At 38.7% G+C, this 18,403-nt stretch overlaps 1 protein-coding gene across 1 annotated transcript; it reads left to right on the plus strand.

The window, feature by feature from the left end:
- Positions 1–1,282: 1,282 nt before the first annotated feature.
- NTS (neurotensin) lies at positions 1,283–17,872 on the plus strand. The gene is made up of 4 exons (XM_044992326.1): positions 1,283–1,516; positions 5,500–5,561; positions 15,129–15,353; positions 17,353–17,872. The coding sequence occupies exons 1-4, from the start codon at positions 1,447–1,449 to the stop codon at positions 17,491–17,493; spliced, it is 498 nt and encodes a 165-aa protein (XP_044848261.1). The 5' UTR covers positions 1,283–1,446; the 3' UTR covers positions 17,494–17,872.
- The last annotated feature ends 531 nt before the right edge of the window (positions 17,873–18,403 follow it).

The raw sequence follows: 18,403 nt of genomic DNA on the forward strand, positions 1-18,403 counted from the left end.
AAAAGTCACATTGTAAAGAAATAACGTGCTTCAGGCTAATGTGATTCTGTAGCATTTCACATCAATCCACCCTTCCACTGCTTCAAATATTCTTTACATTTATAGTGATGGTGCTGAGGATAAAAATTATAGGGAAAGATTGTAAACACAAATGAGAAATACTTCACCAATCCAGTTTGCATACAATAGGAGGCTCTATTAACTCAAGTCAATATAGCTCTGAGTTTTCTACAAGGATCTTAAAGCTTGAATACCAATAGCGGGAGAGTGATTTTTCTCATACTTCCATTGCGCCCCCTAATGGAAGCAAAGACATCAGCCAAAACGAAACACTTCAGCCCCAGTTTAAAGAAAGGAGCTACACACAATATCGTATCACTTGAACCGCATACATTTGTACCTTCTGTATGTCGGGGTTTTTAAAATGTATTTACCCCAGTTTTTACTAACCTAGAATCTGTTCTCATTATGTCCTGGAGAGTGGGACTGTGGGGAAATCCCTATCAATATTGTGCAACACTGGTGCAAATATAATTCCTATATCATGGGAATATTTTTCATTACCCTATAGCCCACTTAAACTTTCAGGCATTATATATGTATACTATGTAAGTTAGGACACACGAAATAACCTAAAGTCTAGCTATTAGTTAAATTTAAAAAAAATCTATGGAAAATATACTTAAAGAAACAAAAACCAACCAACCTTTGATGGCACAAAACATCGGTTCCATATAAATCAATATACATTTTATCCCCTCGCATTGTTTGTCGAGCAATTAGTAAAATTCGGCAACAACATTTACAGAGGGGAAGTATGTAAAATGATTATGGGGTGATATGAAGGGATACTGGGGTAAGATGTTCGCCCTTTTAATAGAGCTCCCTTTCCCAGAGCATCTTTCTTGCATCTTGTACCGTGCATCTCATTGCCAGGTGATCACTCCTTTTTAATGAGCGCGCCCGCGCGCACCCCCCCCCCCCCGCTTATTCCCCCAAAAGAACTAAGAACTGCCCTATCTTTCGGGTTGTTGCTGTGTGTGTATGACAGAGTACAGGTGAGCCGGACAGGGGTTGCTCCGTATGTAGCAACGTTTCTGAACTGATATCTGTGTGCGTCAAGGAGTGTGGAGCAGCGCAGCGCAATTAGTGAATCGCGTCAGTTTCACTCAGCGCTGAGTAGCTGGGGGCGGGGGCTGTGGAGGAGGAGGAGGAGAAGGGAGGGTAATTCATTAAGAGACAATCACTCTACTTTTGTGACATCACCCCACTGCTTATATACTTAGGGAATGGTCTAGGGCTCTCCTTATGGTTCAGACACTCACAAGTCCGCTCAAGGCAGCGAGGGAAAGAAGCAGCTGTACTTTCTCTCTCTTTCTGTCTGTGTCTGTCTCTCTCATCTCTTCTTCTTAGTATTTATGGACTTTACTTTCTAGAGGGCTGAAGATGGCAAGAATGAGAATTCAACTGGTGTGCATGATCCTGCTGGCTTTCACCTCCTGGAGTCTGTGCTCAGGTAAGCTCCGCTTTGCAACTTCTTGGGATTCCCTCCTAAGATGGGAATTGGGGGTGGAGGGTGTCTCTGCTCCTGTCCCCAAACCTGCCTCTGGTTAGTTATTAGATTGTTCCTCCTCTGATAGGCATTTAAACCCAGGAGCAGTGGAAGTTTTTTTTTTTTTTTTATAAAGTCTTTACATCCGGCTAGTCATTTTCAGGTGATAAGAGCTAACATGTATACTAGCCCCTGGGATGAGATCAAAAGAAACAAAGAGAGTTAACGCTAGACTAAGGTTTATATATGTACACACACAAGCCAACCCTGATAAGTGTTGAATGACAGTTTTTCTGTCATTGCCATGAGTTCCTCTCTTCACATTCACCTGCTCTTTCACACAGCATCAATATTAGATTTTTTAAAAAGTTATAGACTAGCCCTTCAGAAACATAACGGGATGTGACCATTCACATTGTCACAAGTGTTGAAAGTATTTGTGATCTATGGAATGTTGTGTTGTTCTCTCATATATCTTAGGCAATATCTTTTCTACAGCTCATATGAAGCCTTGACAAATCCTAACCAAAATGGCTATATGTGTACTTAAAATACATATTTCATATCCATCAATGATGCAGATACAAAAACTGAAGCTGTGGTGTTAAAATAATCTTTACCAAATTATCTGAAGGGGAAAGAAAGCTGCAGATTTCCATCAATACAAAACCAAATCACACCATAGGAGGATAAACTCAAGTGACTTTCTACTCCAAGTGTAATTGCTTTAAATAGCCAGAGTATAACAGATGATCTGTAACACTTGTTTAGTTTATAGTTTCCTTTGGGAAAATGACATAGCTAAGTTTATACACAAAAATGTAATGGCTTTTATAACCACACAGTCACTCACACATGCATATGCAGCAGAGTAGATTTCAAAATACAGACTTGCTAAATTACAAAATAGCTTAATACTTTATTAACATGATTTATTATGATACTATATTCACGGTGTCAGGTAGGGTCTAGGTGTACTTACTTGCCTGCTTCAGCATAGAGGAGGGAAATAGATTAGATGACTTTGAGGCCCTACATTCCTATGATTCTATGAAATGCTAGTAAAGTAAAAAATAATACACAAAGAAATTATAACCCTCACATTTCAACTTTCATAATTCTATTTCACTTTCATAATTCTAAGTGTATTCAGGAGCACTAGGCTCTGTCCATTAGATTAAAATTTTTCACCTATAAACTTTTATATCGGTAGCACATTAGCATTGTTCTAGATGATAAACTGTTATTTCCTAACAAGATCTTAAAGGAATACTAACAAAAATGTATCAAAGAGAATAACTAGTAAACTAGGTATTAGCATTTGACAGTGTGCGAAGAGTAAGCAAAACCTGACACACACAATAGATCTTTGGATCTGATCCTGCTCCTGTTTAAAGAGAAAGGTCAGCAGGATCAGTTCCTCTGTTTCACAGAATAGCAAAGCAGTGAGAATAATGATAATTCTTGATTTTTATGTAGCACTTTTCATCCATAGATCTTAAAAAGCATTAAAAAAAAATAGATGACTGTTAACATCAGTGATGCAGGATCAGATCCTAGCACCTGCAGTAGGTCCTGATCCAGTGCCCAGTAAACTCAATGGAAAGTCTCCCATTGAATTCAATAGACATTGGATTGGGTCTATAATGAAGAAAGTGGAACATACCATAATTAAAATGATGTAGTTTGCTTAAAAATATGAAAATGTGGACCTGCGACAGATAGATTAGCTCAATGTGGAAAGCATTGCACTTTTTTAGCTAAGACACAGAACATGTATTTTAATTTTCTTTTGTACTGAGAGGAAAATGTAGCTTTTAAAATTTAAATATATGAACAAAGTGCAGAATTTAAATCCACTTAAGGTGTGTACATTTCCCCCTTAAATAATATAGTGTGATACAAACAAACTTTGTATTCAGAGCTCTCCCTAACTCTGTCCCCATTACATCCTTCCCCTCAACTCGTCCTGCACCACTTCCCACTCTTTGTGCTGTCTGCCCATGCCTCTTTTGCCTCCTCCCATTGTCTTTTTCACTAGCTCTTGAATCCATGCTTCTCTCCTTGCCACCCCTTTCACCTGGAATAGGCTCCCAAATAAGGTACACCAAGCTCTCTTGCGCTCTTCATTCAAAACATTTCTTAGCACCTACATATTCTGTGCAGCATTCCACCTATCTTGGCCATTCTCTAGGCTCTATTTTAAGTCTGTATTTTGTAGTGTAAACTAGGGCAGAGTCCTAGTAACAGGACTTTTGGTAGGTACTAAGATACTGTGTTGATTACTAGTACAGAGAAGGGCTACTACTGTTATCAGGGGGAATGAAGAACCTATCTTTCAAGAGGAGGCTAAAAAAGTTTGTCTTGTTTAGCTTAGCAAAACAAAGGCAGGAATACGATTACCCTCTATAAATACATCGGGTGAAAACACCAGGGAAGGAGAAGAGCTATTTAAGCTAACGGACAATGGTGTCACAAGAATAATGGGTAAAAGAAGGTTTCTAACCAGAGGCGTGAGGTGCTGGAACAGTCTCCCAGTAGGAGTAGTGGGAACAAACAGCCTAATTAGTTTTAAAATGAAGTTTGATTATTTGATGTATGGGACTATATCCTAGGCTTGCCTGCGGTAGCCGGGGACTGGATTGGATGATCCATGAGGCCCCTCCTAGTCTTATCTCCTAAATTCCTACGACTGCCAAGGTAGCAGTAGCAACAAACTAACTAAATAATTGAATTAAATTAAAAAACAAACAAAAAAACCAAACCCTTTTCTATAGCACTTTTCATCAGTAGATCTCAAACCTGGATGGAAATGGGCAACATATTCCATCCTATAGAATACATGAATAACAACAAAAACACTGCTCATGTTAACACAGCTGATAATTACAGTATATTATGTTTGTTAGGGTGCCTAGAGCCTCAGATAAGTGTCATTTTAGTTTTTTTTATGTTTAAGTAAATAAATTTATGGATTGGCTTTGAATGACTGTTGCTTTTAGGGAGCTACAAAACAATTAAAATAAAATTTGTTTCAGCAGAGGTATTTAATGATCTCCAAACATTTACCATACTCTTGGAGTTATGATTGCTATATTTGCAAAGTAGATCTCTGTCACACAATTCAGTGCACAGAAGAATAGAATTCTTTCCGATCGTGCTTCATCCTTTGAAAATAACATTTCCCCATCAGATAAGTCATAAGACTTGCTAATATATTGCACTATGTAGGATCAACTAAATTAGTAGAAAGAAATTATTCCACTACATTAAATCTCTCTCTCTCTCACACACACACACACACACACACACACACACAGTTAAAAGTCAATAGGTCAAATTCTGATCTGACTGAAATCACTGATGTAAGCAGAATTTATATTGATATAACTAAAATGAGAGTCTTGCCTAGTAAATATAACTACTATTAATGCATATTTTTAAAAAACTTTACTTAAAACTTTGTCTCTATTATGAAGAAATGTCCCTTTTAAGATAAAGACCTACAAAGTCAGGGTCTAAAAGTTTGCAAAGGTGACCGACAAGCTTGTTCAGATGATAAAAAAAATCATATTGATGTTGGATGAGGAGATTTGGCAACATTTTTGTTTTACTGAAATGGCTATAGGTTATGAGCCTGATTCAGAGCCCATTGAAGTCAATGGGAATCTTTCCATTGAATTCAGTGACTTTGGATCAGGCCCTAGAATGATGCTGAGTGACTGTTTATAAGATGCATCATTAACCTAGGCTGTGCTTATACTAAAAGACCCTTGCAGTCAGTCTTTCTGGATCATATTTTAAGAAAGGAAAATTCTCCACTAGCCCTTTATCCGTTATTTAAGTTTAAGAGCTCTTTATGAGATATACCTAAATCCTATATTCTGAAATCAAATGACTCTGATTTGTGATGAAATAGTACACATGTGTTTCTGATTTATTCCCAGATTCAGAAGAGGAAATGAAAGCGTTAGAAGCAGATTTATTGACCAATATGTATACATCAAAGGTAATTATTTTTTCTTTTTACCCTTTAGCTGACTTGTAGGGAGCACATGAATTCTCATTACAAGCATGGAAGTCTTTGCACAAAGTAATAACAGTCTAGACATAAAAGTTCAGTGCAAGGCGTTACTTTGGTGCAAAATTTTCTTCTAGTTCAAAGGAATTTTAAAGGTGTTGATGTGACACAGAAAACTTAAAGTGTCTCTCACTTGTAATGCTGGTACTTTCATTAAATTATTCAGGTTGTGTTTCATGTAAATTTATCAGAAGAAAATGTGTTTCCAATAGGATTATGTCTGAATTGATCTTGAATTAATGCCTAAATGAGATGCTATTATACTTTTTCTACATATGTGTAAAATTAATATTTTCAGAAGACAAAAACTGTTACCAACAGATGTTGTTTTTTGGTTTAGGAATAAGCTAGTCATTTTAATGATTGTAAAGAACATCAGAAAAATAATCACAAAAATATCCAGTAAATAGTTTCCTTCCTGAGTGGCCAAAGAATCAGCCATAGATTTATTTTCTAAATACTCAGGGTTCAATGATCTCAGCTTCACATAGGTGAAGTATCAAAAACAGAACATACACATTTGACAGGCAGCAGCCAAAAACTTTAATTAAGTGGGAAATATATGCATGTTTCAGTCTTCCCTGATAAATGATTTATTAATTTATTTTAAAATAGGACGTTTTATCCCTTCTCACCAGAGTGGTCAAAACATTTTGCATTTTAATGGAAAATTCCTCTGTTGGCTGGTTATTCCACATTTGTTCACCTCAGGGTTTCTCACCCCCTTCCTTTCTGATATCACCTGATACCAGGCGTCAATGGAAACAGGAGAATGGACTAGATGGATATCCAGTTTGATCCTGTATGGTAATGCCTATATTTCTGTATTCACAGTTAGCAAGGTAACAAGGCCCAGAGGTCACACAAACCTGCTTCTTGACTCCTGCTGGTCAAGTAGGGAAAAGATTAGTGAGGATTCTTTTCCTGGGACCAGTTTAGGAGTGGGATTCTGTCAGAAGGATTCTTCCTCTGAGTCCCAAAGGGCTAATACACTCTTGGTGAAGTCCTAGCTCCAATGAAGTCAGTGGGAGTTTTACTACTGATGTCAATAGAGCCAAGATTTCACCACTTGTTGCTCTCCTCCATCTCTGACAGACAACAAACACGAAAACAGTTGTGTAATGGATGATTAAGAATGTGCCAAATTGAATCATAGCTGATTTTTGGTATGTATAGTGTTGGGTGAGGCAACTTGCTGTTTAGGCCTCCCTCTGTCCAGAAGGCTGCAAAATCCATAAACGCAGTTCAAGTGATCTAATAATAGCTATGCCTGTCTTAACAAGTGGACTTGTGATAGGAACATCCCTAGCTTAACTTGTGGTGACATAATTGTGAATCTCAGGCTCCTTGACATATTGTGCATGTTCTCTTGACATCCAAGTAAGGTATAGTGAAGCTCCCGAAAAGTCACTTGTAGTTTGCGTGAGATACCACCAGTCCAGCAAGGGAGTCTTCACTACTACACCAATTAGAGGGATAGTAAATTCATTTATTATGCACTTTGTGTGGGTTTGCAGCATTCATCAGATTAAAACCTAATTTCTAATGACTATTTTAAATGTGTAAAAGAATGTGAGGCACATTTTGGGATGGAAGATGTAGTAGTTGATCAGACCTTCCTGAACTGAAACCTATTGTCTGCCACCTCATATCTAATTCCAACAGAGAATAACTACTGTTATTTTTCACTAATCATCTGTGATATGGAGTTGCCAGTCTAACCAAGCAATCTCTAATCATCTTGTTGGCCCTCACATCTTGGAGAAAAAAGCAAACCTATTTTGCAAAGTCTGGATGTACACGTATAGCAAATATCAGAGGGGTAGCCGTGTTAGTCTGGATCTGTAAAAGCAGCAAAAAGAGTCCTGTGGCACCTTATAGACTAACAGACGTATTGGAGCATGTGCTTTCGTGGGTGAATACCCACTTCGTTGGATGCATGTCAGTGTAGCAAAGTAGTTTATCAATCACATTAACACTGCCTGGCATTCCTGGTATGTCCATAATATATTTTCAACAAGGGCATTCTGACGGCGTAGTGCTCAATTTTTTTAAACTGATTCACAGCTCAAGAATATACCTCTAATTATCTGTTATTCTAAGCCCTAGCCTTCCTGGATAGTAAGAGATGAGGGTAATCTACAACCCATCATAGAACATGCAGTAGTCTGCACTAGATGCTATTGACTTCACAAATTACTGCCCAGGGTCTATTCCTCCCTTTTCTAAGCAAGCAAAAGCCAGTCTTCAATACCATCTGTGGGTTGGGTCTCTCTTAGTCAAGCTTCAAGCCAGGGCATGGCAGCTTGGTGGATGGCCTCTTCCTGGTCATAAAAAAGGGAAGCACAACCATACTCATAACTCCTCCTGCTGGACCGGTCTGCAACATTTGATTCTATTGATCACCAAATACTTGTGTCTCATCCCTGATGGGATACAGAAGTTCCTGGGGCAAATGGAAGTTCCCTGAAATGGTTTAGGTCTTTTCTCTACAACAGTTTCTCCACCTCCAGAGTTCTCACCTATGGAATTCCACAAGGCTCATATTTCTCTCCAGTTTTACTCAACATTTACTTTGCCTGTTGGAGATCTAGGAAGACAACATAGCCTGAAGTGTCATCAGTATGCAGACGTAATATTGGTCTTCATCTGCTTTACATAGAATAAACAGCACTGACTCGCAGCTTTCTCAGTGCCTTGCTAAAACTGTCACCTGGATGAAGTATAACCTGATAAAACAGACCCCAAACAAGACTGAGGTGAAGTGGAGTCACTTTGAAGAACATGCCTCCTCTATAATATTCCCCACTATTGAGGGACCTGCTCTCAGACTATTAAACTTGTCAGCATTCTTGGTCCTTTTCAACACCTTATTGCTATAGTATGATAGATAAGCAATACCCAGCATTTGTAGTTGTAAAATCTGCTCACTACCATCTATACCATCTGTGTCTGGCCAGAAGACATAGCTCCCTCCTACCAGACACAGCCCTGGCCACAGTTATCTATGCATTCATGAACTCCAACCTGGGTAACTGCAACTCATATATGCAAGGACAGTGATGCACCTTGGACAAGCTCTAGTTGGTACAAAATTCAGGCTGTCTGCTTAGCAACAGAGAAAGGATGATTGTTATTCCTATTTTTAAGTATTTGGGAGGCACTCAAATACTACACTGAAGCTAGCATATGAGAACCTGAATAGATAAGTATTTCCTACAGACCTGACATGTCTTGCACTGCTGATATAACAGGTATGCCCTGATATTCCATTGAATTCACGTGAATATCCATTTGCAGAAGATGCTTAATTATTTCATCCTCCACTATGGAAAAAGGAGGAAAAATCTAAGCAGTAAAATCATACTACTCTGTCATGAAACAAAGCCCATTGCAGAGCAGCACCTTCCAAATATTAGTTGACTAGCAAGCATTTTAGTATACCTCCCGAATTCTATAACCAGTTTCCTCACTGTTTTAGCTATCTCTGGCAGAAAATCATCTGACTTTATTCATTATTTTGAGGTTCTATTAAAAAAAGTCTGTTTAGCTGAGGATGAGTTAGAGGATATAGGAAGCAAGAGCTGAAATGAATTTATTTGTATAAAATTTGTAACATTCAAGATTTATCCGTGTTCCAGCAGCTAATACTATGCACACAGTGCAATATAAATTATTACTACATCAACAAGGCCTCCGGAGGTACTATTTAACCAAAATCAGAGATAAACAAGTTGATATGTAACAAATCCAGTCAGTGGAACGCAGATTCCTCTTTAGTCCTCCACACTCAAAGAAGTTCCAGACACAATAAAGGCTACCCCAGTGTTCCTTTTAGGTAAACAATTCAAACTGGTTGGAAATTTTGTGATGTAACAGAGTTTTGTTGGAAAATATGCTGATTTGTTGAACCTGAAATGTGCTGCAAAAGAGGTTTGGGTTTGACAAATTTGTAACATCCCAGGCAGGGTTCCGATGAAACTCTGTCTGTCAGGCAGGTTTCTGTCAAAAGACAGCCACACCATGCCAAGGCTGTCAGGAACCTGGCAGCCCTAGGAGATCCACCTCTAGGCTCCTGGCTCCGCTGGAGGGAACCTGGAAAACCTGGGGGCTCTCAAGAATTTCAGGTTCCCTGCTGTAGTGTCTGGAAGTCCTGGGACAGGTTTCCATGGTTCACAGTAGTCCTACTATGCTGACTTCCCTGTGTCCAGGACTTCAGGGCTTCCAAACTCCCCAAACCAGCAGGATCCCTGTGCTACCCAGCTTGTGAGTGGTCAGTCCTGAGGCCAGCTGGCCCAGGAGGTTGGAAGCTCTGAGTTCCTTGTGGTGGGGCAGTCTGTATTGCGGGTCGGCCTCAGAACTGCAGACCCTGGGAGCCCTGGCAGTTGCTAACTAAAATGGACATTCTTGACAGTTTCATGGCTGCCACCTGAATAGCAGCTGTGAAACTAATAAGAATGTCCGTTTCAATTAGTCACTGCCAAAGTCTCAGGGAGCAAATTTCATTTTGGAAACATCATGCAAATTAAATATTAATATTTTGTTTTGTTTTGTGATTTTCTGGTTTGTGGGAAGTTTCTAAAAATCTGGTTTCATTTTGGATCTGAATTTTTTTTTTCAAAATATCCAAAATTTATCATGAACCAGAAACTGACAGTGTTGGCCAGCTCAATTAACAACTGGGACACAAATTTTCAGAAATACATCAAAGGAAAGAGAAAAGGCCCATTATATTTCTGAGCCCAACAACTTTCAATATTCCGTTTCATAAGAAGCTTCATCAATGCATATATAAAATTCCCTGCATGAATTCTTCAGCATCAGTAAATCTCAAAGCCAGATTCTTATTACAAACAACCTCCATTGTTTTATCAAATTACTACCAGACTCTTTTTTTCAACTAACCTTCAGTATATTAGCTCTATTCTTTGAGACTTTGGTGCTTTGATCTCCTTCATGGCTGTTTTCCAAACCATAGCTTGAGCGTTTGTAGTCACCCATGTGACTGACAGTCTAGAACTGTGCGGAAAATATGCCACTCATTGAAAGTGAACCAGGACTCTTGGGCTCCATGAGTGTAAGGCTAAGCTTTACCATATTACTAGAGAGTTCACACAATGTATAAATCGAGATACAGTCATTCGGTACCTGGTCTTACATTGGAGTAACAATCCTGTTCTATTTTCTTAATCGGGAGAGCTTTCTATGCAGCAGAAAGTTATATAATAACAATACCTAGCTCTTTTCAGCAGTAGTGCTTTTCAGCAGTAGATCTCAAAGCACTTAACAAAAGAAAACAGTACCATTGTCCCCATTGTTTTACAGATGGGAAACTGTGGCAGGAGGAGGTGATGTGAGTTGCCCACAATCACCCAACAAGCCAGTGGCAGAAGCAAGAATAGAACCTACGTCTACTAAATCCCAGTCTGGTGCTGTAACCAGGAGGCCATACTCCTTCCCACAAGCTATAAATAGCCCTCATATATGCAGTCTTGCCCGACAATTAACCTAGTCAATTGTATTTAAAGACATAAGGCCTCATTCTGATCTGACACTGGTGCAAATCAGAAGTAATTACACTGAAGTTAAAGGAGTTACATTGATGTAAGTGTGGCATAAATGGGAATCAGGTCCATTGTACCAATCTATCTTAGGTGTGTCTCACAAACAATGCTACAAAACCCAATAACTGTCGAGCCAAAGGGGACTCTTCTCCTGGCCTTGCTAGTAAGAACTGTACTAAACTTGACTCAGCTGGGGGTTGCTACTTGCATATGCCACCTGTGTCTTCAAAAAATGTTCTCTGGAATGTCTAAAGCTGGGATAGAGTAACAACTTTAGACCCAAAGGATACTGAAGCTCTACACAGGAAGCTGCAGAATTTTCATCCACATACTGAAAACATCATTCTTTGTGCAAAGGCATTTAACATGCGGGAAAGCGTACATGGAAAGCTTCATCTTTTGTGTGAAAAAAATCAGTACTTTTTTTATGCCACAAATAATTTAAAGTAAACCAAAGCGAGTTTTGAAATTGAAATGGGCATTTTATTTACTTTTTAAATCCACCTCATGCTAATTAAGTCAGACATTCCATGAAGAGGTGAATTTTGTTATGAACCTGTCGGATCCTTCAAAATATTTCAAAGCTCTAATTATATCACCTGAGTGGAAGACCAGTACTAAGTAAACAAAATAAAACACAACATTTCAAGCTGCTGAGCAGGATTTAGGATGTGTTTCCATTTCACCTACACAACAACATACCCATTTCTGAAAGGTGAACCCAACGCTGATGAGAAAACAAGGCTTGTCTAACAAATGGCTAAATTATGCCCACTTAATAACACACCTGTATCTGAGAGAAGACTATGGTCCAAAGGGAATTACTTAAAAAAATGCTGACATTGATTCAAATTTCTGTTGCTCCCTTGGCCTGTCTTTATGCCATTTCTCTCCCTCTCTCCCCATAACAAACAAACAAACACAAACACAAATATGGCTAACAATGAATACCACACAAATTCAACATAGAATATTCATCTCTATTATAAAGATGACTCAAAGAACCACAAGGTTATGGGATTCTCTAGTGGACTGAAAATTACATGGTGTACATACCTGTCCCCCATCCTAACCATGCTATCACTAAATAAAACGAATGTCTGTATTGTTGAAACAGCTATATTATTTTGCTACATTAATATTTGTTCCTGGAAACATACAAACAAATACACTTTAATTCACTAAAATAAATGTAATGCTGACATTAATTTGCAACAAAGAAGATTGAGGTTAGATATTAGGGAAAAAAACCTAACCGTAAAGATAGTTAAGTACTGAAATAATTTATCAAGTAAGGTTGTGGAATCCCCATCATTGGAAGTTTTAAAGAACAGATTAGACAGTTATCCATCTAAAATGGTCCTTCCTCAATACTGGAAGGTTTGACTAGATGACCTCCTGAGGTCCCTTCCAGCCTATCTTTCTATGATTTGATGAACAACATGGATCATTTGGGAACTATGAGCTCAGTGAGCAAGAAGGTACTGTTCAGCCTATACTTTCCTTGTGCATGGAATTTTCATGTGCCTAGTTTCTGTTTAAAGGAAATTACTTTCTATGCTGGAGAAAAATCAAAATTTTCAAGAAGGGAAAAATAGATGGAGAAGGCAGAGTATGGAAAATATGATGGAGAAGGGAAGTAGTGAGTGAAGCCAAGGCGAGGTGGCATCCTCACTTGAGTTTTTCCAAACCAAAATTAAAAGCTAGTAGAAATGCACTTTGGAGTTTTGTTGAAATTGAAACATTTCATAGGGACAGACAGCTGTTGGTAAAGTTCCAACAGAAGTATCATCTGGCAGGCTTGCAAGGAGCTGAGAGCCTGGAAGCCATGGAAACCCTGGCACAGCTCCCCCCGCAAAAAAAAAAAAAAAAAAAAAAGACTGCCTCTAAAAGTCAAAGCTTCTTTTCACAGCGAATTTTGAAATGTTGGGGGTTTGTTCTGAACTGGAATTAAATCAAATATCAAAATATCAAAATCCTTCATGAAAACAGACTTACCTTCCTCCACCCAGCTCTAGCTAATAGGAAAATAGAGGAAAGGTGTTGACTGGAAATAAATAGTTTAAGTTAATGGAACACTCAGGACACTTAAGTGCAACAGATTCTCTACTGACTGGAGATTCAGCTTGACCAGGAGGAAATCTTCCCATATCAGTAAATTCTTACATCGCTGAACTCTTGTTGCAGTTCACCCAATCTTACAGCAAAATGCTCCAATATCTATTAGTAACCCAAATTTATTCAACAAATTGCACTGAGAAACTGAAGATAAGCATATAATACCATAGATATCTTCAGATCCTCATCTCTCCCTTTCCCGTGATAAGCCCCCATTCTTTCCCCCAGTGTGGATTCTTCTTTCTACTCACTACAACAGACTCCACTTCCTTCTAAATTTCCTGATCTCCAACATTCTCCACAAATCCAATCATCTTGAACTCTCCTCTTTTCTTCTGGATCCCTCCTTTCTACCCCACATACCTGCCTCCCCACTGCTACCCAACTCTGTTTGCCTACCAGTACTTTCCCCTACAACCAACCCCTGTTGGATATCTACTCCCACTTGACTTGTCTCTCTGCTTTGGATATTTATCTCTGAATATATTTACCACAGAATTTAGCATTTTTTCCTCTTCATAAGGGGTATACACGGCCATTGGTATTCATGTCTATCTTTTAATAATGATAATAAGAGGCACGGATATGTATAGATGGCCCAGTAGCATTAATCTTTTATGTCTCAGTTTTGTAATGTAATTGAGTTGTATGGGAATATGTTCAGATTGCAGAATAAAGTGGGCAGTCACCTTTTCCAACTTTCCCTACAAATAAATTCCATACCCTATATAAAGTTTGAAGTGGCCTCCCTTCTGTGGTTGGAATTTATCAATAAGAAGATATAAAAGTCAACTCAAATCTGCTCCTTAGTCTTGGTAGGTTTTAGGATTCTGTCTGGGACTATTCAACCCACACTCTAGATCCTCGCTCGCATGAGAACCACTCTAACCTTCCTGTATATAAAGGTCACTTAGGTCATCTGCCTCAGTGAGTCAGCAGAACCCACTCAACCCATTCTGAATAGGATCAACATCTGCTAGCTGCATGGGTGTCAGGTGTTTAGGCAAATAACACTCAGCCTATTGCAAGAATACTTTGAATTCGCCATTTCTTCATTATTTCCCTTCATTTTTTTTATAAACTCACCCCACTTCCCATAAAGAACCAGATATTGAGTAGCTCATCTTTATTTGCTTAATAATTTTTTTTTGTATTTATACATCGGCTTAATCTGTAATTTCTTTTTGGTACTCTGTAATCCACGCTGCTCTGCAGATTGGTTCTCCATGCCAGCTCCCTACACAAGATTGTTAAAAGGGCCACGGCAGACAAGACCTTAGGGTTCATGAACTGCAGTTGTCCGCTGCATCACACACCTGTGTCTGGAGAGAGCACACTCCCTGCAAGAATAGCCATGGAGCAGAGAAGTACCCCTTACTGGCCTACAGTTTGGGGAGGAGGATCCCCTTGTGACTCAGAATCCATCCTTGTCAACAGGCTTATTAGTTAGGCTGAGCTCCCTGCACTAGGACTTCAACCAGCAAGCCCGATTCTTCACTCTCTGGAACCATGTAAAATCATTTATACCTGCGCAGAGTGGTGTGAAATACTACCATTCTGAGCTGATGGCAGTTTCCTTTGACACTGCACAACTACACAAGGAGGATCAGACCCTGCACATGTTTAATAAATGAGTTGTCTTAATTACCTCACACTATAATTGTTGCCTTAATTTTGGTTAGACAAAAACAAACAAAACCCCAAAACACACTAAACAAAATATACTGTCCCCACTGAAATGCTTTACAGTATCACACAGCTCTTGCTAAAGAGAAGACAGCATTTCACATAGCATGTGTTTTGTATCCTTCAGCTTAACAGAGTGAAACTTCCTTACTGGAAGATGACCCTGCTCAATGTGTGCAGTCTTATAAACAACATAAACAACCAAGCAGAGGAAACAGCAGAGTCTGAGGAAGATGACCTCCTTCCGAGAGGACAGTTTCCTGCTGCTCTAGATGGCTCCAGCTTGGAAGCGATGCTGACAATATACCAGCTCCAAAAAGTCTGCCACAGCAGAGCCTTTCAGCACTGGGAGGTAAGCAACACATCACTAATGCATGTCACTTGAAGGACTCTGCTTTGATGCTGTATTTATATATCAAGAGAGACTTAAAAACCTACATCCTGCCTGCTCTGTATGGACCCTTCAAAGCCTCAGTATATTTGGCCAAAATATCCCCTTCTTGCATTGTTGGATGCTGGTTATCTATCTCTCTGGTGCTCTCCATCTCTAAGTGGTTTCCTTAAACAGTCTTGTACATATATCATTTCTGAAGAGCTGCAGGGTGCTTTGGACTATATCAATGTAAAATATTAACTATATAATTTCTCCACACTTTGTAGCCATTACCCCAAAACTAAGCAGAGATATGAAGATGAGCTTCTTGACAGAACAGAAAATTAAACTCTGTTCAACAGCAGTAGAGTTAGTCTGGATTTACAGAGGTGTGACTGAAAGCAGGAGATGGCCTTATGTATGTGCATAGGATCATTGGGCCCACCTTGCAGTTGGCCACTTGCACTACCTATGTCAGTACAGCGTGAATGCAAAGCCACCATGGTTGCCCTGGGGAATACCATGAAGCAGGGTGTTTCCCCATGAGCATTGCCCAGAGGCCCAGGAGGCAGAAAAGGTGGTTTAGAGCCATTTTGCTCTCTCTGCAGTATGCACACTCTCCTCAGCTGTGCCAAATTATGCTCAGCACAGCTGAGGATTTAGCCCATTGGATCTGGTGGACCACAGCAGTGCACATGCACCAGAATCCTCTGCGTGAGCTGCAGTAGCACTTACACAGAACTGTAACAGCAGTACGTTTAGCGCTGAAGAGTAGCTGCGGTAGAACTGGCATGCTTCACCAGGATACTGAGGTGTGTCACCCTGGAGATGCAGGTACAGGTAGCAGAAACTGGGGCTCCCCAGCCTCAAAGAAGCCATAGATATAGAAAATATGGTTGTGTGCAGCTTAGATGTGCGGTAAAGGAGTGCAAAGAAATATCAGACAAGTTTAAGAGAGAAGGAGAGGAAAATGAGGGAAGAAGGGATTGAGAAAACATGAGAAAGGGCTCCACTGACCATGATGCACCTTCCTGTGATCCTGTTCATCCAAGCTCTGTTCCAAAGCCCATTGAAATCACTTGGAGTCTTTCCATTGATTCCAATGGATTTTAGATCAGGACCCATTTACTAAGTGATCAATAGATTTTAGTGTCCCAAACCAGGGCTTAAATTCAGCCATAGCCATATGGAGTGGAGCTCCAGTAAATATTTTCAACCCTGATGCCTCCCACAAGAATGAAGTGCCAAGCCCCAGGGCTCCAGGAAATACTCTGAGAATTTAAGCCCTACCCCAAACAATTAAATTTGGAGCACTACAAAGGTTTTAATTGAATAACCCTCTGTCAGCCAGCTGGATTGTGTTTGATCATTAAAAGGTGCAGTAATAAGAATGGATTAAATCATTTCAGATAACTAAGAAATGACTTGACCCTTCATGCAAAACTCAAAGCACAATTGATCTTGAACATTCTGACATTTATAACTGCCATTTTGTTGATATTTGTACATTTCTGGTTTTTTAAATTTTATACATTTCTCATTTTACCTACTAATATTGCTAGGAAGGCTAAAACTAGCAAGTAGATGAAATCTCATGAGATTTCCAGCCTAAATTTTAGACCAAAGAAGTTAAAATAAGAACCTTAACTTCTGAAAGCTTCATCCACATTAAATGAAAGCTCCCAGGGTGAAATCTTAGCCTCACTCGAGTCAATGTCAACAGTCATATTTACATCCATGGAACCAGGATTTCACCCCCAAAATTTTGAAATTTACTCATCATCTCTGATTAGAGAGTAGATAGGTATTGCTTTATAATTAATTCCTTGACATGACTAAAGTCCATTATCTTTTTTTTTTCTAGTGGGTATATTAAGAGAATATAGATTTACAAAAATATCAAGAGATCAATATTTTTCTTTATCTTTAAACCAAAGAAATACAGAGATTCCACAGTGTCTCTTCTCATGTCTTACAGATACTTCAGCAGGATGTTTTCAATCAAGAGGATTCAAACCAAGATATAATGAAGAGAAAAACTCCTTATATCCTGAAACGGCAACTACATGTTAACAAAGCCAGAAGACCATACATACTCAAGAGAAGTTCATACTACTGATGCAGCAAAGACAGCAATGTATATTTAGTTTGAGTAACTGTGCTTTATGGTTCTTATTTAAATCTAAAATCATTTGTGTGAAAAATATACTATGAAAAATCATCAAGATTATAACATAACTGTGTCTTTTTTGCAATTGTTGTTTCTTGAATGTGATTTTTCCTACTTGAGATTAATTGGACCAAAACATTTACAAATAAATCTAGTTTCTAAGCATGATGTATTGTACAAATCTGAGATTTCAACATATTTGCTACAATATAAAGGGTTTTTTGTGTGTGTGTTATAAAATACACCTTCCTACACCAAAAAGTAAATCAATAGTCCATAAACACCAGTAAATATCATAAAATGTCTCAAACACCTCAAAACCAATCTATGCTGGTAAACTATTGTGTAATATGGTGATCAGAATTGCCACAATGTTTTCTGACCACTGGCAATTATCAAGGTTTAAGTCTAAATAAGCAAGGAAACATTGTGCATTGGCTATTAAGTGGCAAATTCAAATATCTTTTCAGTGACCTTCCTTATTTTGGTGCCTTTAACTTGTTGATTCTTCATGGACCAGTGAAGGACCATGATTTAATAAATAATAATAGTAATTATTATTAATAAATTATATTATTACTATTAGAGAGAAAATATTTTCACCAATGTCTGCTAGTTGAACAAAGCCAGAAGGTCATATCTATGTCATATTATGACTGAGGCAAGAAAGCAACATATATTTCATTTATGCAATCAATTAAACAACTTATGTTCTCTCCATACTTTATGCATGCTCAACGGAAGGACTTAGAGAGTAAAACTAAGTGATGATCTAAAGTCCAATGAAGTCAATGAAAATGTCCTAAATCATGGTTCTGATTGCAGGTGAACCACGACTCAACATATCCATCAGAGCTGT

The sequence above is a fragment of the Mauremys mutica genome, chromosome 1 (genome assembly GCF_020497125.1).
Source record: "Mauremys mutica isolate MM-2020 ecotype Southern chromosome 1, ASM2049712v1, whole genome shotgun sequence".
Lineage (NCBI taxonomy): Eukaryota > Metazoa > Chordata > Testudines > Geoemydidae > Mauremys > Mauremys mutica.